Source organism: Triplophysa rosa, linkage group LG6, assembly GCF_024868665.1.
Source record: "Triplophysa rosa linkage group LG6, Trosa_1v2, whole genome shotgun sequence".
NCBI lineage: Eukaryota > Metazoa > Chordata > Actinopteri > Cypriniformes > Nemacheilidae > Triplophysa > Triplophysa rosa.
Genome location: NC_079895.1, coordinates 1,857,598 through 1,885,478, shown reverse-complemented (window position 1 = coordinate 1,885,478; position 27,881 = coordinate 1,857,598). Strand labels below are relative to the sequence as shown.

Sequence of the window (27,881 nt, the reverse complement as noted above, 5' to 3'; positions counted from 1 at the left end):
CTCAGGAGAACTAAACCGGACAGCCTGCAGGACAGGAGGAAATCTCCAGGCCCGTTCTGTGGATCTCTAACACGCTTCTTTCTCATGGACGGACACACAGGTGGTGAGTGTTCTCGGCGGATGGACCTAATTGGGTTCTGTGAAATGGATATTGTGGAAGATTATTTGATAGAGGTTTGTAAGAAATGATGAATTGTGTTGACCGAAAGGGTCTTGTGGTCGACACGTTGCTGTGGGAGGCGAGAAATGGAAGATTTACGTGAGTTTGCGCTATAGGAATTGCAATTGAGAGGTTTTATGGTTCCTTAATGGCTCCGTAAATAAATGTTTCAGCACTTGAGAACTAAATAATAAGCAATTTGACATCGTTTGACTTCAATTTACGTACAGATTATTACGTAAAGTAACATGCAGTTTTTTGATATTCTGAGATGGGCAGAGCAACATTACAGATTGCAGCTTTAGCACTAAACTAAAACTATATTTTTGTATATCAATAGCAAAAAAGATAGATGTGGGCTATTTTGACTTGGGTCTGTGACCAACCATCTACAGGCCATCTACCCAAAACACCCTAGCAACAAGCTAAAAACATGCACACCTTAGCAACCCTCCAAAACTCTGGAGCATTGTGATGGCAGTGTTTCTTCTTGACAGGCGTGGGTGCTCATATTTCCCTCGTGAAATGTAAAACTCTTTGTACGGCGCCTATAGAGTGATTATTCAACTTTTTTCATTTGGCTGAGAAACTGTTTATTGAATTCTGAACCTCCAGACGGACGACAGACAGAGCACACACACGCTTCTCATGAAGACGTTTGTTTCTTTTTCCATCTTTATCGTTTCCGCCGTTATCCTCGTATTGCCTGTGTGACTCTGTTTCTTTACTCTCTTTTACAACAAAAAACAAAATCACCTTTTATGTACATGTAATTTCGCTTACTTTATAAAGTTTCTGGGAATTAACTTATTGAAATGTGGATTTTTAATGAAAAGCTTTTTTTTTTAGTTTTTCCAAAAGGAACCAAGATATGTTTTTCATATTTACTAATAAAATGTCAAAGTTTCCTACGCTTAGAAATGTGAGTCAAATATTTGCATTTACATTTATTAATTTAGTATAATTTTTTGAAGTAGAAGTAGTACTTTTATCCAAAATGACTTACAGTATTTATAAGGGAACATTTTAGAGCCAACAATGCACTTGCGCTTCTAAAATGTCTGTTCTCCCATTTATCTCTTTATTTAAAAGTAATTTCTGCTTATAACAAATCGTTGTTTTGCATGGACAGATTTTCATTTATTTTAGTAAACAAATCTCAAAGTCTCATTGGTTGTGTAAATGTGTCTGCTCAAGTGTTTAATGTAGTCAAACATTTTTAGTGGTTTAACTAGTTTCATTATAATAAATTATAAATGAAACTAAAGTAGATTCCCTAACACTGAAGTCAATTTTTATTATTATTTTATAACGCTATTAACCCAACGCATTAAACTTCTCGTCCTTTCCTAACACATTTTCCCTCATCAGAGGTTCAGTCGAGTGAGTCTTCAGACGCTCTCCCGCAGAAACCCGACCCACTGGCCACACGGTTTAAAATAAGTCGGATGTATTTTTACGTGTACGTGGCGCCCGGATTACTTCACTCTGCTGTCATGTGAGCTCTGGATGGGCCATAACTCATCACAGGTCAGATCTGGATTGGTGACATTTTAGAGGCGTAAGGATTTGACTGATTTCAGTGGTGAATGCTTCGCACCAGTACAAACTTTTAGAAACCTGACAATAATATAAACCTGCCACATACTGTATATGAAGAACAGGAACGTCCCGTGGTTCTCTCGTGTTTTACATGCATGTGGCGTGTAAGGGTAGCTGTTACTGGGCTTATTTTGGGTGCCGGATGCCTGTGGTCGTTCATCCATCATGACAGGTTGATGGGTTTACACGCACGCACGCACGCACGCACATTCATCAGCACGGCTAAAATAGAGACATAGCCACGATTTCCCTGGTGATGTTAGCTGTGATGCAAACCTTCTGTGATCCAGCCAATCACAAGCTCAGAATTTTAGAAATGGACAAATATTGAAAGATAGGGGTGATGTTTTTTGGCCTTTTTACTTCTCGGTTAGTTATTCCAGCCGGTCCTCGATGGACCATTTCTTTCTTGTATCCTGTTGAACTGTGAATTACGTCACATTTGTAAAATGTGTTGCTGTGTTGATTTTAAGGGCGACGTAGCATTGTGGTAAAGGTGGTTAGGATGCAGGGTCAAAACCCAAAAGAGGAGATTGATAAAAGACTACGTGCCCTTGAGCGAAGCACTTAACCCGAGGTAGCTCCAGGGTGGTAAGTGTACTTTAAACTTGGGATAAAAGCTTCTACGGCATGACAAATAATCCAGCGGAGTGAATTACTCAAGGTCTCGGTAAGGTGATGTAACACTTGAAATAACTTTGACCAAACACCACTCTGTTGAGAGACGTCAAAGCTGAAGGAAATATTTAATGTACGAATGATTTGAGAACTGAGCTTCCGGCACATTTTTAGACGTGCAAAGCAGCAGCGTTTTATTCATTTTTATGTCTTTTGCTTTTTAATAAATGCCTTGTGTTCACAAATAAGTCTTTAAAAGGATCAAAGCCATTAAAAGTTAATGAAGAGCCTGTTAGGCTGCAGATGGTGTTTAATATCATGACAGAACTTTTTATTGAGACTATACAGCCCGTCGCCAAACGTTCATGAACTGTGCTAATATTTCACTTTCAAGAAAAACTAATAATAAATAGCGATAAAAATAAGTTATTTTGATATTTTCCAAATATTTAGTTAAAATGCTTTTGATTACTGTAAAAGAAATGGTGTCAATTTATTTTTACCTGGACATAAAACTGCTTCATCCATTCATGCTTTTCAGATGCTGATATGCGATGAGATTTGCAGATTTTTTTCCATAACCGTGCTGTCGGTGTGTAAATGGTTTGCACAATAACAAAACACGCATTAATGCATTTGCTAAGACGATCATAATTTTTTCTCTTAGAAAGTGTCTAAATTAAGATTAGACATTCTGATACGAATTGAACACAAACATACACCACACATACTGTATATTGTATAAACTGGTGCATTTTTCAATCATAGTTTGAAATTTGAATTCACATATACTGCAGATGAAAAGTTTTTGGTATTCTGTATCGTCACAGTGCATTCTGGGAATGCTTTCTCTCAGAAGCATACAGTACATTACATGTTTGGATCTGGCCCAAAGAAGGTATAAGTACTCTGTTTACTTGCTGATGGGAACATTTCTAAGATCCCTTAAAACACTGTAAGCGAAAACACTTTATGATCTTAAAATAGCGAAAAAAGGCATTTATAATTCTGTTGTGTTTCTTTACATTGTTAAATGCATGCTAACATGAACCAACGCTGCACAATAAAAATCATCAGCATTTTTTAATCAATGTATGTGTTAGTTAAGTTGTTCATGTTCGCTCCGAGTGGCAACCTTCCGGTCTCTCTCGTGAAACCAAAACCACTGGCTCCAAAACAGAGCAGAATCTCGTTAAGCCCCATGTTAAAATGCTCAACTTTATAGCAGAGAAAAACACGTTTGCAGCCTGGTACAAAAAAGGATTTTGGTCTATATACAGTAGCTAATTTTGTCCTTCATGACAACTCATCCGTTAAATTATATTAAGCCTTAAGATTCTGCATAATTAAGGGCTTGGCCACTTGAGTGACAGGTATTTTCACCATCCAGGCGCCTCAGCTCCACCCACGTCCTGCGTTTTTGCCCATTTTTTATTATCCGAGAGTGGCGCACAGACGTGCTGCCAAGATGGCGGCGACCGGCTCCGCCCACTTTAGGCTTCAAAATTGCTCTTCACAATTCTACGGGTGACGATACGTCCGTGTTTTATACAGTCTATGGTTAGTTCATTGTGCGTAAACTAATGTTAACTGACAACTTTTGATTTTAAAAATGCATTAATTATTGTTGTAGCATTGTTCATTGTTAAGTGATGTTTACTTCCTAACAAATATTGCGTTATTCTGTATGTCAGCGGTATGTTCAGCGGTTTTTGCAAAGCAGTAAAGCAGTTCTACATCTATCACATTAGTTCAGATGACACATTTTTCCGCCAGTATACACACCGACTAACACGCAGGGTGGGATTAGATGTTCAGTTTTGATGTGGAAAGCGTTCGCTCTGCCAGCAGCTCATTACCGTAATGATGTTTTACAGCAGGCAGAGCGATGTGTCTTCATACTCCTCAATGTTTCATTGGGCTACGGATAGACAGTCTGTATAATTGATTTCACTGGATAAAAGCGAGACAGCCTTTAGTCATGAACGCCTCCTCATATCTAGCGTTAAGATCTCACCTCTGACTGTGTTTAGAGCTGGAGTGACTTTATCCTACAATATAACAATGCACAGGTTCTCGACCTTTCTGTGACGGACAGTCTGTCGATTCAAACAGATGATGCTTCACCTGTGAGGTGCTGTAAGCAATTTCAAGCTTCTCGGCAAATTTACTGCCGAGACTTTCCCCACCATCCAAAGACAATCAATTTCAGCAAACCCATGCAAAAGTATTGACAGGTAAAGATCGTTTCTGATTGGCTGAAAGAAAGATGGACTGATTCCATTAGAATTTCTCACCGGTTACCAATCTGACGGGTATCTCGGACATATAAATAAAATATATATAAATTGCATACAGCACCTTGACGGAGAACAAAACTCGTGAAATATTCTATTGAACTCAACTGTAGATTGCAGTTTGTTATGTAATTTTATTGTCGACTCATTAGCGAGCTGTCGTTTTTGGTGGATGAAGCAATTAATCTGTTTTTTTTCATGAGCGACACAATTAAAGTCTTAATGAAGCCGCTGTATGACTCCCAAATTGCTGTAATCTGTCTTTATTGAAGTTTCTTGCCGTCAGTTTCCACTTTAAAAACATCCAGTACATAAATCTGAGGGTTGTTTTACAAGTGAGGATCTATCTCTCACTTAAAACAGTAATAGACCTCAGCAGAACTGTGCACATCAACTTGAAGTTACGCAAGTCTCTACAGTTAATCTGTGTATTATTTAAAGTCACATTTACTTGTATAATAAGTTTGCTCAGCATTACTATTATTATTGCGTAGAATTCAAATAAATCCCCAACCTGAGCACTAAACATGTCATGTATTATTTGTGCGGTGGTCGTTGTTGATGCCTCAAATTGTTCAGGTTGTAGTAAACAGGTGGTGCGATTACTTTTCGAAACGATCACGAGGTTTGTCTGGTGCTTAATAAAATAGATAAAAATTCACGTTGGCTTTCATTGAAGCAGGGACCTGTGCCATTTAACCACGAAATTTAGACACGTGAAAATACACCTCAGTGACCACCCGACAATGGACTAAAGATCACTCAGAATGACATTGTGCATGATGAGAAGTTTTATTATAGTTTTGATTTTTGTTTTATTTAGTGTTGTTAATATTTAAAATGAGCTTTTATTTTTATATTTTTAGTTTTCATGTTAGTTTTAGAAATGTTGCTATATGCTTTTGTCATTTTATAATTTATTTATTTTTTATGTTGCTATATAAGATTCATTCATTTTTATTAAAGTGTATCTTAGTTTTTGTTTATTATTATCATTTTAGTGCTTTAAACTTTTCACGGTTTATTTTTGAGGCAACATTTTAATTTTTCCTTTAATTAAGTTTTTCCAATATTTTTTATTTATTTCAACGGACAGAAACATTTTCAAAGTTTTAATTTTAGTAAAGTAAAATAGCCTTGATTGTATGTCGCATGTTCTTCAGAAAATGTCAATGTTGCTCATTGTTTGTTGATGTGTTTCTAGCTGCAGGCAGCGTTCCAGGATCCATCGCAGACGCGCTTGATGACAGCCAGACGGACCCGAGTCGATGTGAACCCGTCCCGCTGAAGAACCGTGTGGCTTTGTACCAGGCCGCGGTCTCCAGAAAGGACAGGACCGACTCCTCCAGCGGGGTAAATTACACATGCACTCCAAACAAACTTAACGTTTTGAATCGTTCGTTTAGTTTTTGCAAGCCTGAAGTCTTTTGTTTGATTAAAGCTTTTAATACATAACAAACTGAAATTTCCACTTAGCCAGGTGTGATGAGTGGCATCAAATTGATCATCTAATATAATGTCACATGAAGTAAACGAGTCTCCCGTACAGCTCACAAACACGGTTTCAACATTTCATTAGTGTGAATGATCAAGGCTGACCATTTCTGACTGTTGTGCGTTTGAACGGCGTGTGAGGACCGAGGCCTTCTTCAGCGTCATATTCATGTATAATTCCCCTCTCGTTGATTTATACCATAATTGATGCCTTCACACATCAGATTATAAAGGAAACTCACATGTGTTTGATTGACAGACTAGACTTGCAGTCAGAGAGAGAGAGCGAGAGTTTGTACAATACATCTAGAAGTGATGAATAAATGAAAATTTCAAATGGTCTCTCCATTTTTTCCGTGGCTGTATACACTATACTATATATATATACTTCAACATATACAGTTATAAACAAAGCTTTAATTGATGTTATTGTCTTTAAGGTACTTTCAATAATTAATGAACTTTAATGTACAATTGCTTTAAAACAATTTGTATTGTATAAAAGTGACAAGAATCCATTCTGTGTAGCAGTGTTGCTAATGCAAGTCTTAAGAAAATCTCTCTTAAAGACAAAGATGCCACATGTGACCTTCTGTTTGCGATCCATCTTAACAGCTGAACATTTCACTGCTTTAATGAACATACGTTTTATGGTTTTGCATAAGGTGCTTGAGATACACACAACCTTTCAAGATGAAACTCGCTCAAGACTGCCGTGCAAAATCTGCAAATATGATTCTGTACAGCGGCAGAGATAATGAGATGATGACTGGAAACTGTCTGTGTCTCATGAATATATGAATGTGTTTTTGTTTGACGCTGGATGAGAGAGAGTAATCGCACTCCACCGCTCTTGTGATTTTTGTCTCGGCCGTCAGGTCATGGAGGAAGCTGAGGTTTGTTCTCTGTCTGGAGGGCTCGCCAGCGTCCGCAGACAGTTCGAGAAGGAGGACGTGTCGACCGCTCACACGCTCGCTCAGTTTGATCTCGCACACAGATCTGTGCAGGTCAGTGCTGTTTCAAAACGAACTATCCAAACTGAGCTGCCCATCAGCTATACTTAAGCTGCCAATCAAAACGACAATTTTAATTGAGTTAATTACATGACTGCAATAAATAACATGAACAATAAATCGTATATATCAATGTTTGCAAAGTTTCCATATGACAATTCATACATTGACATTCCCTATTTCTTTATAGCACAGTATGGTAAAAGTAGGGCTCCATAATATATCAATATGATTGATATATGGCAAATGTGCCTGTTGCATCGGTTTGCAATTGATAAATAACTTTGGTAACACTTTACAATAAGGTGCTATTTGTTAACAATTAGTTAATGCATTAGCTAACATGAACTAACAATGAACAATTCTTCTACAGCATTTATTAATATTAATTCACGTTCATTTCAGCATTTACGAATACATTATTAAAATCAAAGGCTGTCACTGTTTACATTTAATGCGTTAATGCACCATGAATTAACATGAATAACTATTGACATGAACTAACATTTACAAGGATTTATTGTAAATTATCTATTGTAAAGTGTTACCATAACTTTGATACATAATGGATAGTTTTAGGTTGATGCAGATAGCAAAGAGACATGAATGCTGGTTGTGTGGAAGTTGATCATCGATCAAAAGGAAGGTCAAACATGTGTATTGCTTAAATGATTTTCTGCTTTTAAGTTTGGTCTTATATAGTTCCATCTGATTCTACAGACCTAAACTTATCATGCTATTCTTCAATATCTCATAGACATTAGGTCATAGTTAGTATTTTGCCAATGCTGGTTTAAGCATTGGGAGGCAGAGTATGAGATGCTACAAGCAACTTTTGCATATGCAAAAATGCTTCCGGAATAAGAAAGAGAGGGTGTGCATGAACGTCTGGAGTGAACATAATCCTCTTAAAGCTGATCTAATGCAAAACTCCCCAGATCTCACACAATATCTATTCAAATACAGAGCCAGACACACTCTGATCTGCATAGATTCATCCAGGCTTGTGAATCCCATTAGCATTAGCACATGCCAATATTGCTGCCTGACTCCAAAAATCGGAAAATCTCACCGTGAGAGAAGCAGAATAGAGATACATTTTGCTCGGAGTCTGTGCAATTCAGTCATCCCGATCCAAACGGAATCCAGTCCAGCCATCCATACCAGCGCTTCTCTGTTCTGCTGCAGGAATATGAGCCTTGAGTTCAGTGATGGATGAAAACCAGCATGGATACAGAATGACAGCGGATGCTGTGCTTGAACCTTCACTGCCGTCATGCCCGCGGATTAAAGGACTATAAAATACTATATTAAACATACACAGACAGTTCATTTATATTTGTTTAAATTCAGATCCGTTTAATATAATTTGGCGTTTTGTTTCCATGACCTTAAAGGGATGAAAATTCTGTCATCATTTATTCACTCCCATGTCATTTCAAACCTGTTTGACTTTCTGTCTTCTGCAGAACACAAAAGAAGATATTTTGAAGAATGTTGATAGCCACACGACACGGAACTCCGTTGACTTCCATTGTATGAACTCAAAACTACCGAAACATTTCTCAAAATATCTCCTTTTGTGTTCCACTGAAAATGAGTCATGAACAGGTTTGGGGTGAATAGGTAATGACAGAATTTTACATTTTACGTGAACTATTCCATGATGGCAAACTTCCATGAAGCAATACTTCACCTAAAATGAATTGAGATCATTATTCACCACTCGTTGTTGTTAGTTTGCAGTCTGGGATGTGTGCAAAACAGAAATAGATAGACGTTCAAAGAGGGTGTTTGGGATTAAAACGTTTGCGAACCGTTTCTCTGAAGCTCTGAAGGAGTCCGGATATCTTTTTCGTATACATTTACATCTGTGCATTTGCCAGATGCTTAAAAGTATTAATTTAATCAGTTTGTTGTGTATGGGAATTAAATCCATGTTTTTTTTGTTTCTTGCTTCAGGAACACAAGTCGCGAACAAAAGTAATTAAAAGTGAAGTTTACCGAACATTACAAGGATTAAGCACACAAAGCAGATGAAGTTTGACACTAATCCTCAACTCACAAAGACGAGCGAGACAGATATTTTACGCTCTGAGTAAACAAATGAGAATTGCAGTTTGGACATAATGCATCCTGTCGCAGATATTTCAGAGGGATGAAAGGATTTAGATGCGGCGGGTCATCTCATTATCAATGTTTTCTCTTGCTCTTGGTAAAAGACGCTCATTTATTAAACGTGTTTGTGTGGGTGGGTGTGTATTTAAACTATAAATTGCTTCAGTTAGTATTATTTTTTATGCAAGATGTGTTCCTGAGTTTCTGCTTTATCTTGAGATAATTGGGGTTTGTAATATGAAAGGTGTTTGCATGTTTAATAGATGTTTTCTTTAAAGACGCAGTAAAATCAAAACTCTAGTTATGAACTTTTAGTCGTGACTCGTTATTATTATTTTTTATTCGTGTATTTCACAATTTTGCATTGTTGCCATGTAGCTGCACAGAAAACACACCGGAGAGCAAACACAGACAATAAATATAGACACTGTAGTATAACAATAATAATGTAGAGAAAATCATTCAAAATACGCATGTACGGTAGCTATACTGCTATATGTGTAAGAAAATATCTGTAGGATTTTAATTGGACTGTTATATTTATAGTTCTGTCAAGTATGTGTGTCTGTGTATCTTTATGGACAAAAGCGCTTTGATGTGCAGTCCCGAACGTCAAGTTTAGTGAGTCAATTAAGTTCATCCAACTAAAAGTATTTAAATAGAGATAACATGTGTCCATAATTGAATTACGTTAGTTTAAGGTAAGATATTTTCTGATATAGCTGTTATTTTTAACACACAAAATGACATTTTATTGCAACTTTTACTCCCTATTCAGCCCCGTGCAAAGCATGATGGGAAGGGGGAATCCTGTTCCTAGTTTCTATATCGCTACTTTAATTCAACTATATTCATTTATGTACCTCAACTCAAATGGATTAAATAAAATGGTTCAAAATAATTGTGTTTTGTTAACTTCGATTTATTTAAGTCAAATATTATTTTGAGCTACTTGATTGAAACATGTTAATCTAAAATGTAAACATTTAGTTAAGCCAAAGCATTACTGTTTTTAGTACGTTTAACACAATGCAATTGAACATAAAACCTAATACGATGGTGTTAAAACAAAATGAACTGTTTAAATAAAGTGAACGGTATCGTAAAATCATTTTTTTTGAGTGCATTGCGGTAATGATAGTACAACTACACCTGTGCTGCTTTATGAATTTCAGTCTCAAAATGTTAGAATGCAGCAGAACAGCGCTAGAGTTCATCTATTTACAGTTTCATATCATGGGCTCCATGCGTGAGGTAACCCACAGTTGTGTGTGCGTGTCACGTGGACATGTTGTTCTGAGCTGTCTGTCACCTGCCAGGCTGCCGTAGAGAGTGCAGTTATGCAATCCGGGTGTCAGGATAGTTTGCTGCTTGTTAGAATCCGGCCCGCTCGAGCAGCGTTCACCGGGAGGTCGAGGGAGACACGTGGAGGAACAGCGGTGCTCTTTCTGACCCGTCTCACTAAAGGAGAACGATGAAAATGAAGTAAAGCAGCGGGACTTCCAGAGAGAGGGCACCAATCTGCCCTCACGCTGTCAGCAGAAATCTGGACGTTAGTTTCGGCTCGATAACAAGAACATCAATTCTGAGAAACTTTCAGGCTCTGGCTTACTAAGATACTTGGGTCAAACTTTCTTTGTGCAGACGAGTTGTGTGCGCGGTATTGTGTTAAATTAAAATAATCACCAATACAACTATCAAAATTTAAGAAGGCTTTTAAACTAAACTTTTTAGGTTGAATTGGCTTTGCAAGTCACTTGAATTAAAATTTTAAGATGAAGTTAAAATGGGTTAAAACTAGATTTTCCAGTCAGTTTAATACGATTTAAATTCAAGTAACTTGTGAGACCAGTTTGATTTAACTTAATAAATAAATAACATTAAAAATGCTTGAAAGCAATGGTTGTTTAAAGGGATGGTTCACCCAAAAATGAAAATTCTTTCATCACTTACTCACTCTCAAACCTGTCTAAATTTCTTTGTTCTGCTAAACACAAAGGAAGATATTTGGTAGAATGTCAGTAACCAAACAGCTCTCATCCCCCGTTTACTACCATAGTAGGTAAAATAAATGCTATGGGAGCAGTGTTGGATGTAACTAGTTACTAAGTAATTAGTTACTGTAATTGAATTACTTTTCTCTTGAAAAAGTTAAGTAAGGGATTACTCTTATTTTTTCTGTAATTTAATTACAGTTACTTCTGATGTAATTAAACTAAATACTTTGTGTAATATACTGTATGTGTGTGCAATGGTGGAATTAACATCAAAATTCAAAGTCTAACTATAGAATCCGTGCTTTAATGTATTATTCTCACATTAGTAATACTTTGGTCAGTTAATAAGAGAACTTTATGTAGCTTTATATTGTTTATTTGAATGAATCAAAAGAGCCGTTTCATCTCTATCCTTGAATCACCTAAATAATCAAGGTTGATAAAGGATATGGAAAGTAATTAGTAATAAGTAACTAAATACTTTTTGGAGAGAGTAATTTGTACAGTAATCTAATTACACCATTGAATATGTAATTAGTAACTAGTAATTCATTACTTTTCCAGAGTAACTTACCCAACACTGAATGGGAGTCAATGGGGGATGAGATCTGTTTGGTTACTGATATTCATCCAAATATCTTCCTTTGTGTTTGGCAGAACAAAGAAATTTAGACAGGTTTATAACAATCTGAGGGTGAGTAAATGATGACAGAATTTTCATTTTTGACGGAAATAAAAATGTTCAACTGCAAGCTATTTACCACGCTTCAATGCAGGTGCACAACATTTTCCTTGTATTAAAGAAACTTTGCTTATATTAAAATGTATGAGTGAGAAATAATGTCTTTTTCTTAAAGAGCGTTACATGTGTGCGTTCTGGAAGAAGTGTGTGCGTGAGTGCGCGCGTGTGTATGTGATGTGTTCCACCTCTCATCCTCCATAACAGCCCTTGTCTCCTGTCATGCAGGAGGTGTCACATTCATCAGCGATGAGTACGGTGAGCAGCGGTGGGGGTCGACAGGTCTCGCAGCAGGTCATCCTCCAGGATGAAAGGGTACGGACGTTTCCGTCAGGCTCGCTACTAATAACTCTCCTTTCATAGACAAAACAAGTGTCAGACGCTAACGACAGCTACACTGACGGCACTGACAGTCACACAGCTCTTAATGTACACCTGAATCTCAGATCCAGCCAGCTCGGCCGCAGGGTGTGCCGTATTTCCTCAGTTCTGAATCTTTACTTTGAAGGTGGAAGTCATCCAGCAGTTTAACCTTCACATTAAATGTGTTGCAGATGCGGAAGAGTGTTTGCAAGGTAGACAATGAAAGCACGTATTTGAGATTGGAAGTCTGATGGTTTTAATGCATTGCAGGAAGACAAAAATGACCTGTCTTGGGATCTTAAAATTGGGATCTCGAACAAAGGCACGATGAACTTTCTTCAACTTGTCTTGTTGTCTTGACAAATCATGCGTGAAAATCACAAGCTTTGGCGCAAAGATGGACAGGCGGCTCGCGTCTTTCATCGTCTGGTAATCATTGGTTGTGTTTTTAAAGGTCAAAGGCAAACAACGTTGAAGCTGAAATAGATTGAACCTTTGAGCGCCGTGTTACTCAACTCTCGCTGCACGGTTTAATGCATTATCATCGCAAAAAACACATCGTCAAAATGTACTTAGAAGAAAGGAAAGTCATTTAGATACTTTAGTCAATTTAATGCTTTGTGTATTCTGAATAAGAGGTTTTGTTGCTGACTAGACTTATCGGAACAAACTGTTTTACATTAAACAAGGGTTTGGAAGTTCCCAGCATGCATTGCAGGATTTTCAATGCTCTAGTTAATATATTTTGTACTGTTTTAGTGTTTGCTGACTTAGTTATTTATATTTTTATATTTTGCTTTGTTATAATTTATACATTCTGTACTACTTAAGACAAAGTTAAGTTAGAAAGCTTTTTTAGTTACTGTAAGCAGACTTGTCAGCTTCATTAGAAAATATGAAAATCACCATTGCATTAACAAACAAATTTTACACAAAAATGCATAATCTTAATTAGTTTTTCCTTTTTTACATTTTCTCAGATTTTAGTTTATTTTTGACAGTGTAGGCAACACTGATGCAAGCGATGTGAAGGGGATTTAAGGGCTTAAAGGGACACTCCACCCAAAAATGAAAATTCCGTCATCAATTAATCACCCTCGGGTTGTTCCAAACCTGGATAAATTTCTTTGTTTTTCTGATGAACACAAAGGAAGATATTTGGAAGAATGTCAGTAAACAAACAGATCTCACCCCCCATTCACTGCCATAGTAGGGAAGATAAAATACTATGGGAGTCAATGGGGGATGAGATCGGTTTTCTCAAAAATGATCATTTTTGGGTGCAGTGTCCCTTTAAAGTTATTGTTGTATATGTGAAAAAGTCTTCATGTTTAGAGTTTAGAAAACTGATTAACTTCAAAGATAAAAGGAGAGTAAATGTGTGTTAAATGGACACAACAGAATAAATATTTCCCTTACTTTGTATCCACCGGTCAAGCATGAATATACTGTAAATTAATGTGTTAAATATGTAAATAGAAAAGTGATGATTTGTGTGCTGTGTTTGCACTTCTCTTAACAGTTGCTGTGTTTATTTTGCTATATTACAGGCTGCACATGTTCAAGTCACTCACCAGGAGCTTGTTTCCAGTTATGAGAATCATAACAATGAATCTGGTGAGTTTGTAGATGATAATATATTCCATATCCCACAGCACTTCGCTCTTTGGTTTACAGTATTTTCTGTACAAAGCTTAAAAATTGAACATTTGCTTACAGAGGAGGAAGAGTACTATCCACGGCTCTCCGCTAAAGAACTGGCGCAGCATTTTGAGAAGACTATTGAGGAAGCCACCCCAAGCAAGAAAATTAAGGCAAGTCCTGTTTAGCCTACATCTCTTCTCTGGCATATGAATGCATCATGCTTTAATAAGATTCAGTGCATAAAAAGGCTTTGTTTACTTTCTTTTCTTCATCTTTCCAAGTCTCTCTTGTGAGAGCTTAATATAAGCCAGTGTTCATGAAAAGCACTTCATTTTATTGAGCTTTGTGACACTTAAAGGGATAGTTCACCAAAAATTATATGAATTTACTCATCCTAATCTTATTCAAAAGCTGCATGGATTTCTTTCTTCTGTCGTCGGTAACCAAAACAACACTAGACCCCATTGACTTCCAGTGTATGAACACAAACCCCTGAGACATTTCTCAAAATATCTTCTTTTGTGCTCCCAGAAGAAATATTTCATATTTCGCATGTGCATGCAATTCATCGATTTTCGATTTAAATTTTCAATTATTTATTTGATTGTATGCATTCATTCTTTATTTTTTATATTTTTATTTATTTATGCATTTGCATCTAGTGTTAAATTGACAAATTATTTATTCATAATTTATTTATTCATTGACTTTGTTTTTAAAGTCAATGAGAAATCATGTTAAATTGTGTTCTCAGTATTGACCAAAAAAACATGATTATAATTTGTGTCATAATCAAGCAGCCTTACTTTGGACAGCATGAAGAATAATAAATGTTACAGAATTTATATATATTTTTTAAACTATCCCTTTAAGAGTCTTTATTTCAGCACCAATAATTTTCTTGCAGGTAGCGAATGTTTTTGAGACTTCGAACATTCAATTTACAAAATAGAGGTTTAAGCTCATTCTGTTCAAATGAAAGTAAGTGTTTAACCAAATTATACTCTTTTCTCTCCCACACAAGATCGAGCGTAATATCAGCCGTTTAATATCTGGGACTACGACCAGCGTTGCGACAGACAAACCAGAAGCGAATGAACCAAGCTCCTTTCCTCCTGTCGTTGATGAGGATGATGATGAGGACGATGAAGATGATCTGGATTATCTGCCGCCACCACCACCGGAATTACTGGAGGAACCATCAGAGATTCTGAGTTTCCCCGAACCCCCAAAGCAGCCGGCCAAACACTCGGTGAATAAAGAGCAATACTTCAGACAAAGAGAATACTTGGAGCTTAAACGCCTCTGCAAACACATTCACCCTGAGGTCAGAAAAGACTTGGAGAGAGATTTCTACCAGGACATCAATGAGACGGAAGATGCCATCGAAGCGGTCGGAGACGTTCAGGACACGGCGTACCAGTTCGAACACGCCGGCAGCATCTCAAACGGCAGCCCCGATCGTGAATACCTGGAGTGGGATGAGATTCTGAGAGGAGAGGTGCAGTCCATGCGCTGGATGTTCGAGAACAAACCTTTGGACTGCATTAAAGATGATTCTTCTGATAATGAGACGGAGAACAAAAATGATACAGAAATCCCCGCTGGAGGTGATGTGAGAAACACCGCTTTGATGTTCGAGACGAAGCCGATGGACGCGCTGGGGATGGAGCGCGATACGGCTAAAACCAATTATTTAGTGCATGAAGTGGGGAAAAGAGATGTCCGTGCCGCCGCCTGGCTGTTCGAAACAAAGCCGATGGATACGCTTAATAAAATACACACGGATGAAGAACAAACCAAAGAAGTCATCTTCACGCAGGAAGCCAGCGAAAGGGACGTGAAGTCAGTGAGGTACATGTTCGAAAACCAAGAAATGGATCCGTTGGGTGACACGGAAACCATGGACGAGAAGCAGCTTCTGAGTCTGAAGTCTGTGCTGGAGGAGATCAAATTAGACGTGAAGAAAATCATATGGCTGTTTGAGACTCAATGCATGTGTGTGATGAGAGAGAACTCGGGCGCCATGGTCCTTATCACTTCCGTCCGTCGAGAAGAGACCGAGAAGGGAGATGTTAAAACGTCAAGATGGCTGTTCGAGACCCAACCTTTGGAAAACATCTATCGGGATCTTTCTCAGGTCAGGCTCATCTCCAGTATATCCATGGAGGACAACCAGCTCGGCGAGGTGAAAGCCGGACGATGGCTGTTTGAGACAAAGAGATTAGACTCCATCAACACCCAATGGGAAAGACTTCAAAAGCAGCAGACGGAGGAGATTGTCAGGGCTGATGTACGCAGACACTGCATGGTTTTCGAGACCCAGCCCATGGACAAACTTAAAGACGATTCCAACTCCAGGCCGGTCACCTCAGAGGAGATCATCGGGGGAAACGTTCGCTCCGTGAGACACTTATTTGAAAGCGCTCCGGCGGATGGACTGAAAGATCTACCCGAGGTGGGCAAACTGATTAAAAAGGTAGCGTTTGAAGAAGAAAGAGGTGATGTTAGACACCAGAAATGGGGGTTTGAGAATAAACATTTGGAGAATATCAAAGATGAAGAGGACGAGACGAGCAGACTTAAGAAAACCGCAATGTCTGATGAAGAACGGGCCGACGAAAGACATCAAAGATGGCTGTTTGAAAACCAGCGTTTGGAAGACATCAGAGAGGAAAAGAGAGCGTTTGTAAAAACAATTGAAAGCGAACAAATCGATAGAAGTTACAGAGGCGACGTCCGGAGAAACTGCTGGGCGTTCGAGACGCAACCGATGGACACGTTAAAGGACGATTCCAACGCCAGACCCCTGACTTCAGAGGAAATCATCGGAGGTGACGTTCAGTCTGCGAGACAGTATTTTGAAACCGCCCCCAAAGATGAGATGAAAGAGCTCGCCGAGGTGGGGAAGCTTAAAAAGACCATGACGTCTGAAGAGAGAGGAGACGTGCGACATCAAAAGTGGCTTTTCGAGAGCCAGCCGCTGGAGCAGATCGGAGAGGAGAAAAGAGAAATAACAAGAACCGTCAACGTGGAGGATATTGAAAATGTGGACGTTACCAATTACAAGGAAATCTTCGAAACATACGATTTGAGCCAATATGACGAAAGCCAGAAGATTCAAGTTGAGGGTGTGACCGCTGGCTCTGTGAGATCGAATAAACATCTGTTCGAGTCCATGCCGTTGTACGCTCTTCAAGACAGTTCAGGACATTATCATGAAGTCAGAACCGTACGCCGAGAAGAAATCGTGAAAGGAGATGTAAGAAGCTGCCAGTGGATGTTTGAAACTCGCCCTATCGACCAGTTCGATGAGAGCATCACCAAATTTCAGATCATCAAAGGCATTACCCAACAAGAAGTGGAATCTGGTGACGTCAAGACCGCAAAGTGGCTTTTTGAAACCCAGCCTCTCGACGCCATTAAGTATTTCAGCAACATTGAAGACGAGGAAAACATTACTAGAGAAACAACAGAAATCGTGAAAGGCGACGTACAAACATGCAAGTGGCTTTTCGAGACCAAACCCATGGACACGCTGTATGAAAAAGAAGATTTCAAGAGTGAAAAAGATGCAAGCGAAGTTGAAAAAGGTGACGTGAAGACGTGCACTTGGCTCTTTGAAAATCAAACGCTGGACAACATACGACAAGAGGGCTCGGAAACCGTGTTGCAAACCCGCACTGTGAGAAAAGAAGACATTCACGGGAAAGATGTAAACATGGCACGTGTTCTTTTTGAGACGGAGAAGCTGGAGAACATAATCGGTGAAGACGGAGAAGCCTTTAAGAGAGTCACAGAGATAGATATTCGGTCCGGAGACGTCTCGCGGATGAAATACATATTTGAGACCCAATCTTCTGATGCGATGAGCTCGACCTCTGAAGATCTCATGAGACGGCTGAGGACAGCTCAAGCTGAAGATATTCAAAGAGGAAATGTCGATAACTGTAAATGGCTGTTTGAAAACCAGCCCATAGATGCCATCTCCGAGACGCCCGCCGAGCTGAAGGGAACACGAACGGTACAAGACATTCAGGGAGGGAACGTCCATAAAGGCAGGTTCATTTTTGAGACGTGCTCATTAGATACCATTCAAGATGAGCCCGAAATGAGAAAAGTCCAGAAGGTGGTACGGGAGGATGAGGAGAAAGGAGATGTGCAAATGTATGCCATGATGTTCGAAACGCAGCCTCTCTATGCCATCCGAGACAAAGAAGGCCATTATCATGAAGTCACCACACTCACAAAGGAAGAAATACAAAAAGGTGATGTCTTGGGAACCCGCTGGCTGTTTGAAACCAAACCTCTGGACTCCATCAGAGAGATGGATGAAGTCTACCTCTTAAAAGCCGTAACAGAAGAAGACATACAAAAAGGTGACGTCAGCTCGGCGAGGTGGAGGTTTGAAACCCAACCGTTGGATAAGATCGCAGAGGATGGCAAAATATCAATCAAAACTGTGGAAGACATTCAAGGCGGAGATGTTAAGACGAACAAAGAGCGCTTTGAATCCGATGCCGTTTCTCAAAAGTTGGTGCGTACCGTCAGTATGAGCGAGATTCATAAAGGCGACGTGAGGACGGCCAAATGGATGTTTGAAACCCACACGATCGATCAGATCCATAATGAAAACTCCGAAGATGAGATGAAGACGGTTGTGATGAAGGAACAGCTGAAGGGAGATGTCAAACAGTCCGTGTGGCTTTTTGAGAAGAATCCACTCGATCATGTTAATGAAGGTGATGAGAGCAAACAGGTACGGCGTGAAGAAATCCCCAAAGCGGATGTGATATCGACCACGTGGCTTTTTGAAACCACTCCCATCACTGTGTTTAATGAAAGCAGTTTGGAGAAAAAGGAAATTCTGGGTAAAAGCGTGAAAGCGACGCTGGATGAGCTCTACACGCAGAGGATGGTGGACTCCAAAGGCATCATCATAGAAGCAGATGAAATCGGAGACGTTCGCATGGCCAAGTACAATCTGATGAATAAAGAAGCTCCCCAGATTCAAAAAGAAGACATCGTTAAAGGAGATCTGCAAAACATCATGATGAACCTCCTCAACAGACAGGAGAGCATCGAGAGGGGAGTTATAATAAATGCGGAGGAGAGAGGAGACATCAGCGGCACCGTGCACCAGCTGCTCCATCAGCACAGCGGCATCATGCCGGAGAAAGAGGAGATAATAAGAGGTGACATCGAGGAAGCCATGAAGAACCTGCTTAAAGAGGAGAGCACGGGAAAACGGGGCATTCTCATCCAAGAAGATGAGAAAGGGGACATTCGTATGACCATTTACTCGTTGTTTAATACCGAAGAGAAATCGAGCGCTGAGAAAGAAGATATTGTCAAGGGCAATGTGAAGGGATGCCTGGAAAAACTTTACAATCCAGACACAGAGGAGATCGCCAGAATTAAAGTGGACGAGGCGGAAAGGGGTAATGTGAGAATTTTTTCGACGTGCATCGAGTCGGGTGCGTTGGATTACCTCAAACACCTGCAGGTGGGGACGGACGATTCGGCTGAAATTGAAAAGGAAGAAATCATCGGAGGGGATATTAATGGCATGAAACTCAATCTGACAGGCAATCGAGCTCAAATCGGTCGTCTGGTGGACAGTGAAGATATAGTCCCAGGTGACGTTCATAACACGGTTAAAGTTTTCATGACGGAGCCTCTCGTCTCGTTTGATCATTTACGGAAGGAGGAGATTGTTAAAGGAGACCTGCAGGCCGCTCTGAACTCGCTGACACAGTCCATAAACCAGACGGTCGTTCTGGAGAAAGAAGAAGTTGTTAGAGGTGATATACATACAACTCTCCGGTCTCTAGAGGAAGCCCAGAATCAGCCCAAAGAGGTGGAAAAGCCCGAAATCATTCCGGGGAACATCAAAGGCGCGCTGAAATCACTCAAAGACTCTGCGTCCACCAAGGTGGAAACGGTCGTGGAAGATTTAGTGGCAGGTGACATCAAAGGCACGTTGAAATCCCTGGAGGAGGCCAAACACGTGGTGAGAGAGGTAGAGAGGGAAGAGATTGTCAAGGGTGATGTTCATAATGCAATAAAAGACCTGCAAGAAGCTTCGAGCGAGAGAAAAGTTTCCCAGCAGGAGATCGATGTCCAGGGGGACGTGAAAGGTAAAATTCAGCTCTTACTCGAAGCTCCTTCATCACCCAGAATGCAACGGCGGGCGAGCACCGAGGGCGATGTGAAGCTTTCCATAAAATCACTCTATGAGACTCCAGAGCAAGTTCAGGCGGAGAAAGAAGAGGTGATAAAGGGAGATGTTAAAGGCACGATAAAATCCTTAATGGAAACGGCACAGAGAGCAAGCCCGACGGTTCCCCGGAGGCAGCCGATAAGAAAGGTCAAAGGTTCCGTCAAATCCCAGCCTCCATCAGAGATCCAGACACAGAAGCAGAAGCAGAAGAACACGAAGTCAACGCAAAGCAGATGTACGTTTCATGAGAGTGAAACGGTCACATGCAGTCAAGAGAGCACGGTGATGGAACACAAAACAATCGTTCAGACGCATGGAGTCAAAACTTTAAAGACGGACTTCCGAAACCTCAAAAGCAGCTGTAAGGGTTTAATCAGATTGGATAAAACTAAACTCAGAAAGAATGAAATTCCACCTCCACCGTCAGAGCCCGAACCGCCTTTACCACCTCCCCCCTCACCGCTTCCAGATTACGACAGCATGTACTTCCCCGCTCCTCCTCCTCCAGTGTGCGATCCTGCAAAGTCAGATTTTGACCTGTTCCCTCCTCCTCCAACCCCCCCGCCTCTGGTCGTGTCTGAGCAAGACCCCCTACCGCCCCCTCCCACCGAGCAAGAGTTAGACCTCCTGCCCGTTCCCAGCACAACACCAGCCAAACCCACTAAAATGACCATCAAACCTGTCAAAGCGCCAACGTTGTGCAAAGTACCCAAGCTCGAGCCTGCAATCTCCTTTGACAGAATGGACATGCAGGCGATGAAAGTGAAAAATGTCAGCGAAACCACCACCGCATCCATCAAGATCTACTCTGACATCCAGTCTGCTTTCACTCGACAACCACCCGAGTCTCCTCGCCCGCCCAAGAAAGTTTTCGCCCCGTTGACGCTCACCCCACCCGCCTCTCCGCCTCCCAGCAAATCCTCAGTAAGCAAATTCAAAACTCCCTTAATACAAGCCGAACAGAAGTTCAGACAGAAATGTGAGGAGAGCTGCACGCCGCCACGCTCTCCCGCTTTCCAAATCCACATGCACGAGTCGGTCAGCGCAACTCTCGAAATGCTTTCTTCAGAGAATGTGAGCACGGTGAAGTCAGAAGCAGGCATGTCATTTGGTTTCACTCAAGAGACGGCTGTGACCAAATGCGAATCGAGCGCAGAATCGCGTGATTCATCCACGCCGGCTCACGCAGACGCTCCCCTAAGCGAAGCTTTGATGGCTGCCACAAATGAGAAATCTCCTCCGGAATCTCCTCTCATCTCCTCAGCTCAAGCCAATGTTATCTCTTCGGGTCAGACCACCTCCGCATCATCTAAAAAGAAAAAGAAGAGATCCATGACCACCAATATACAGCAGGTTACGTCTGTTACTCACACAAGCACGGTTATTAACAAAGCGTCTGGAGGAGTAAAGGCAGACAAACCTCAAAGTGGCTCTAAAAACGTATCTGCTGAGACTGTGCACGCCGGTGTCAATCAAGCCAAAGAGAAAGAAAAAACAAGCAAGGACAGTCCTCCAAACAAAACCCAAGGAAAAACCTCTCCCGACCGATCCAAAGCCAAGAAAGAGAGTCAGATTAAGGATGCTGAGCAGAAGGTGCAAAAGGCCGACGGCCAAAAGGCGAAGAAAGTTAGCAAGAGTGCCAAAGAAAGAACGACAGCGGAGCAGATGCAGAGCGTGAAGGTAATACAGGATAATGTTCAGGTGACGCAGAGTAATGAAAAAAGCCCAGTGGAAACACAGAGTAAAGTGGAGAAAGAGAAAACGGATGAGCCACCCGCCACTCCGAAAAAGAAGAGGAGGAGTAAAAATAAGAAAGACAAAGAGGCAGCACAGCAAAGCATCGCCAGCGCTACTGCTGTCACGGAGTCTAAATTAATAGTAGATCAAAAACAGGAGGAAGTCACACACACGGAGGTTTATAGAGAGGTCATCAGAAGTGAACGCTCAGTCCAACAGCACGAGGAAGTCACCGTGAATCTTCTGAAGGAGACGGGTGAAAGCCAGCAGATTGAAAAAGTACCCGCTGAGTCTTTGGCAGAAAGCGTCACGGCATCATTAAAACAAGATGAAGCACGCAAGATGGTGTCGCTTATCATAGATCTACAGAGAGGTGCTGGAAAAATAGATTTTAAGTCTGTGAAGACGTTGCTTAATGAAATGCCCGCCTGGCTGCTTGGTCCGGAGGAGAAGAGCGAGCTGGAAGGGGCGGCTTTGGAGCACGACGAACAAAAGCTGGAAGAACTTCTCGCTCGCGTTGAAAACCTTCTCCTGATGTACTCTGACGGGGCCTGCAGCCATATTGAAAAGCACGAACGGGAGGCCACCTCAGAAACCATGATCTCCGGTGGTGCAACGCAAAGGATTTCGAAGATTACAATCGGATCGACAAAGTGTGAAAAGACGGAACAAACAAAGTCGCAAACACGCAAAAGCAGAAAGCAACAGACCGGCACGAAACCCCCCGACCCATCCCCGCCCCCATCGTTACGGATGCGTTCTCCTTCGCCCACGTTCATCACCATCGAGTCCACGAAGAGAACCCACTCGCCACAGAGAGCAGCAACACCACCGACGCCCCCGCCACGCCGGTCTGAGACGCCTCGCTTCACCAGATCCTCTCCCTCGGCCTCCTCCAGCAGAGCGCACAGTCTGACCCGGCTCAGAAACGCAACGGCTACGCTCTCACGCGGTGCCTCGCCCGATCCCGCTCTGTGCGTGGTGCAGGTCTGTGGAAAGAAAGCTGAGATCGTGGAATCTCCGGCCACGTTTCATCGTCAGATTCAAATCGACTCGAAACCCGGCGAAGAGAAGAATGGCACAGAGGGGTCTGTTGAAAAGAAGCTGACGTCGTTGGTTTCCGAGGAGGCGGAAAAATGTAAGATGGAGGGAAATATGAAGCTTGGAGATATTCCCGAGCATTTACGCTCCAACACGGAGCAAAGTGAAGAGAAAGAAAACATCCCCAAGCTGGACAGCAAGATGGAAACATCAGCTGAGAAACTGATTCGAATAGACCTCATTGACAAAACAGAGAAGCCTGGCAGCGAAGACCTGAAGGAAAAGCCGAGTCAACCAGAGGATGCACCTGCTCAAAACATCAAAGATATTAAAAATGTATTTGAAACGGGTGAGCAAAGTTCCCCCATCAAAGCTCTCCAAAACAAACAGGAGCAACGAGAGTCAAGAGTGATTGAAATTGCATCGGAAAGTTCAAAGCCTGCGCTTCCTCCGGAGAGAGAACCATGCTCGCAGCGCAGCTCCTCTCACGCGCCTGTCGACCCGACGGGCTTCTCGGCGACAAAAACCCAACATTATTCTTCTGTGGAGCAGTTCAGTACCAAAATGATCGAATCAAGAAGCTCTACAACGCACACCGAAAGCGTTACAACTCAGCGGGTGCCGTTCTCGTACGCCGACGCCGTGAGGAAAACCACAACGGAGGTGACGGCGTCACCAGAGGCCTCTGCGGAGGAACTCATGAAAAACTTCCACAAGACGTGGACAGAAAGTGAGAGTGTGTTTAAAAGTTTGGGCGTCACAGGTGAGGCCGTCGGAATGATGCTGATGCTGCTGAATGTGCGTGACGGGAATGGAAATTAACAGCCGTTGTGTGTGTTTATCTTTGCAGCGCTGAATCTAACAGCATCTCCTTTTGTTAGTCTTTTTTTTCAGGTTTGGATGGTATATTTGTTATTCGAAAGATAAATGTAGGCATGACCCATTTGTAGAGCCGGGTAGGTATGTGTGTGTTTGTGACTTATCTCCATAATTTGCCATTTAACTTTGAGCTTGATATGAACATTAACACTCGTCTGTGTTTATCTGCATTGCATTTGTTCTTTTCAACGTTTGTTATTTCCTCATAAATCATGAATAATAAGCTGTGCTGCTCGGAACACAATGCCTGAAGCCACGTGACGTCAAAGAATCAAAATAAGCAGTTCATCAGCCGAGATTTTCGTGCATCTTAAAGGTGAAAGTGCCCTAAAGCGTGTCCTTTCTGTTCCGTTAGCGTCAGCGAATAATGGCTGCCTTTAAACAGAAATGATTTTGAAAACTCGGCGAGTATGCGGGATCATTAAATTTCCCAAAATAATTTCACAAATGACAAAGCAATTTACATTCAACCCGCCGTACAAGAGGCTGCTTTAAAAATAAACCAACTGGAAACTTTTTGTTGGGTAAAGAGTTGACACGTTGGGTTACGTTACCCATCACTGCTCCCCCCCAAAACACTATGTGTTAATGGTGTTAAATGTAAATAAAACTATTGATCTAAACTGTTTTTCTTTCCTCAGATTCGAGTACCAAAGTCGGAGATGTGTGCAGTGTGCAGGATGAGGGTGTATCCCATGGAAGGCCTGATAGCAGACAAAAAGAAGTTCCATAAATCCTGCTTTTTCTGCGAACGCTGCAAAAATAAATTGAGGTACGTCAGAACACAGCCACGAGAAAAAATAAATAAAGATACCACTCCAAAACTAGTTTTTCTGAATTTACTAGTTCTTTTTGTGTGTGTGTGTGTGTGTGTGAACTAGCGACAACATTTCATCCAAATTTTGCTTTTTTTGCATAAAATTGATACAGGACAAACTGGTCAAATGTTTCCAGATCTTGAATACTGCAAAGAAAACGAGTTCTTGTTCACACAACACAATGTTTTTATGATTATATTTTATTCAGTTCAAAAATGAATATATGCTAGAGTAAGTCTGATTCTTTGTATTCTCTGGGTGACTTTGTCATTCCTGGGGTTTGATTCTGTTGAGATTCAACACACACCGGACTTGTGTAGCCACATGCTGAACTCTTCATTTTTTTCCACAGCTGTATATTGTTTATACAGGCAAATATTAATATTGATCATAGTTAGGCATAGAAACAAACTGTACTGTACATATCGGCTTATTTTGTGTAGATTTACTCTCAAAGCTTAAAAAAATCCCATCAATTTTAAATATGGCAACTGAGGCGTATAGGAAGTATGTGACAATATGTGACCCCCAGTGTTGGGTGTAACTAGTTACTAAGTAATTAGTTACTGTCATTTAATTACTTTCCCCTTGAAAAAGTAAAGTAAGGGATTACTCTTATTTTTTCTGTAATTTAATTACAGTTACTTCTGATGTAATTAAACTAAATACTTTGTGTAATATACTGTATGTGTGTGCAATGGTGGAATTAACATCAAAATTCAAAGTCTAACTATAGAATCCGTGCTTTAATGTATTATTCTCACATTTGTAATACTTTGGTCAGTTAATAAGAGTACTTTATGTAGTTTAATATTATTTATTTAAATGAATTAAAAGAGCCGATTCATGTCTATCCTTGAATCAATTAACTAATCAAGGTTGATATAGGACATAGAAAGTAATTAGTAATAAGTAACTAAATACTTGTTGGAGAGAGTAATTTGTACAGTAATCTAATTACACTATTGAATATGTAATTAGTAACTAGTAATTCATTACTTTTTCAGAGTAACTTACCCAACACTGGTGACCCCATAGCATCCACCCAGAAATGAACCATGGTTTTATTCTAGTAAGTGTAGTAAGCATGGTTGTATTGATTACCATTTGTAAAACTACAAAAAACGTATTTTTTACTACAAATACCAAGGTTAAACTGTGATTACTCTACTGTAGCATAACCATGGTTCATTTGTAGGTACAGATTTTATGGTTTAATTTGTTGCACATCCATAATTTTTTCTAAAGCAATACCCTGGTAGACGTTTCTGTACAGTTTTGCTTGTATTTTGTCATCTGTAACATAAACAGACAGTTTAACAAAAAGCGTCACAGTGTTACTGTGGTGTAGTCAGTATTCTTGGTTAGTATTCTAACATTATCGGTAGTAATTGAATATGTATGCAGAAGTATGATTATTTGTAAACTATATGATAATGTATTCTGTGCATACAGAAAGGCTGCAGTGCATTGCTCATTTGCAAAGTTATGCAAATGCAGACAGCTGAAATTTTCCGTGACTTATGAATTATGAAACTCTGTTGTCTGACAGCCTTGGAAACTTTGTCTCCCTCCATGGACATTTATACTGCCAGCCCCATTATAAACAACTCTTCAAATCTGAAGGGTATTTCCAGGAAGGATTCGGACAAGGATCGCAGAGGGAATTAATGGCCACCCGGAATGCAAGAAATGCATCCGACTGGAGATATTCACTCTCACAAAGCAGCGTCTGCTCGGACGCGTTTGAAAAAGCTGCAAATAAACCGGACGAAAAAGTCTGTCAGAACCCCAACAAGATTGCTGTAGTGTGGCCGCCACAATCGGCCTCATTGGAAAACGCCCGGGATGGGAAATTTGCGAAACTAATTTGGCCCCCAAAGAGTGAAACTTCAAAGTCTCCGCGACGGAAAGCATCTGAGAGGAGCACGCTTTAAGAGGAGAGAGCGAGAGAAACGCGCGAGACTGTCAGCGCAACATGAAGAGTCGTGGAGACTTTAGAAGCACGAAAGCACACCACACAATGGTGAAGAGCTTTGAAAATCTCGCCCTCGGACGGGTGGAGAAAGGTGGAGAGAGAGACGATGGAGGTGAAGAGGTAACAGCCCTTACGAAAATGAACCATGTTTTTTTTTGTGGTGCGAGTGTAGTAACCATGGTTTTTTGGTGCATTGATTACTTGGGGCAAAACAATGGTTTTACTACAGTAACCATTGTTTACTATGTTTTTTTACAAAAAACATGGTTTTCAAAACCATGGTTATTTTGTGATAACCATTGTTTTACTACAGTAACCATGGTTTTTCAATTTTAACTGTAGTAAAACCATGGTAAATTTTCGTAAGGGAGGAAGTTGATAAGGATTGTGAGAAATGACAAATGTGTTGTATTTATTTATATAACGTTATATATATATATATATAAAGCAGGCTCAGAAGGTTTGTATGTTGTGTAGGAAGAAAGAAAAAAATGAAAGTGGAAAAATGAAGAGACATTAGATAATTTAAGCCCTGAATTTATAAGTGAATCTCACAAAAAACATATCTGTGTCATATCCAAAGTACATTTTGCTTAAAAGAAAATGAAGCCTCTTTTTAGAATACTTACCAGTACTTTTGATCTTTTAATCTATCTTTTTAAGTAAAACGTGACCTGGATGTGTTTCCATGAGATTCGCCAATTTTGCGAATGCTTTGTTTTTACAAGTCAAGTTGAGAGTAAATATCATCCACAAAACACAACATATTGAATGATCAGTTGCCAAATTTCAGTTTCAGAAAACATCACAAAGTCCATGGAGGGAAGACAATTTAAACACTAGATTGGACTCTTGATACACGTCTCTATTTTTTATATTATTTATACGATTCTAATGTTATACTGGAGATTACTAATACCTTTGCAAGCACCTGGAGTGCCACGGCGACAGAAGATGAGCGAAACACATTTGTGAATGTTCTGGGTGATCTTTTTATGTTAATGTTCTTCTCGACACGGAACATATTTTGTGAGGAAGGTTTTATTTTTAGACTTGTCTTCTGTTATTTATTCTGGACGATCCCTGATCTGTCAAATGAATCAGGCTGGTTCACGAAGACGTCTTGCTAATTTATTGAGTAAATAACAATAAAGTAGTCT

General features: G+C 40.4%; 1 protein-coding gene across 1 annotated transcript; it reads left to right on the top strand.

Annotated features, from left to right (window-relative positions):
• On the top strand, positions 1–27,848 carry xirp2b (xin actin binding repeat containing 2b). The gene is made up of 9 exons (XM_057336292.1): positions 1–103; positions 5,882–6,030; positions 7,050–7,178; positions 12,267–12,353; positions 13,952–14,018; positions 14,121–14,215; positions 15,070–23,809; positions 24,567–24,697; positions 26,296–27,848. Exons 1-8 carry the CDS (start codon positions 85–87, stop codon positions 24,656–24,658), a joined length of 9,378 nt encoding a protein of 3,125 aa, XP_057192275.1. The 5' UTR covers positions 1–84; the 3' UTR covers positions 24,659–24,697; positions 26,296–27,848.
• Positions 27,849–27,881: the final 33 nt, after the last annotated feature.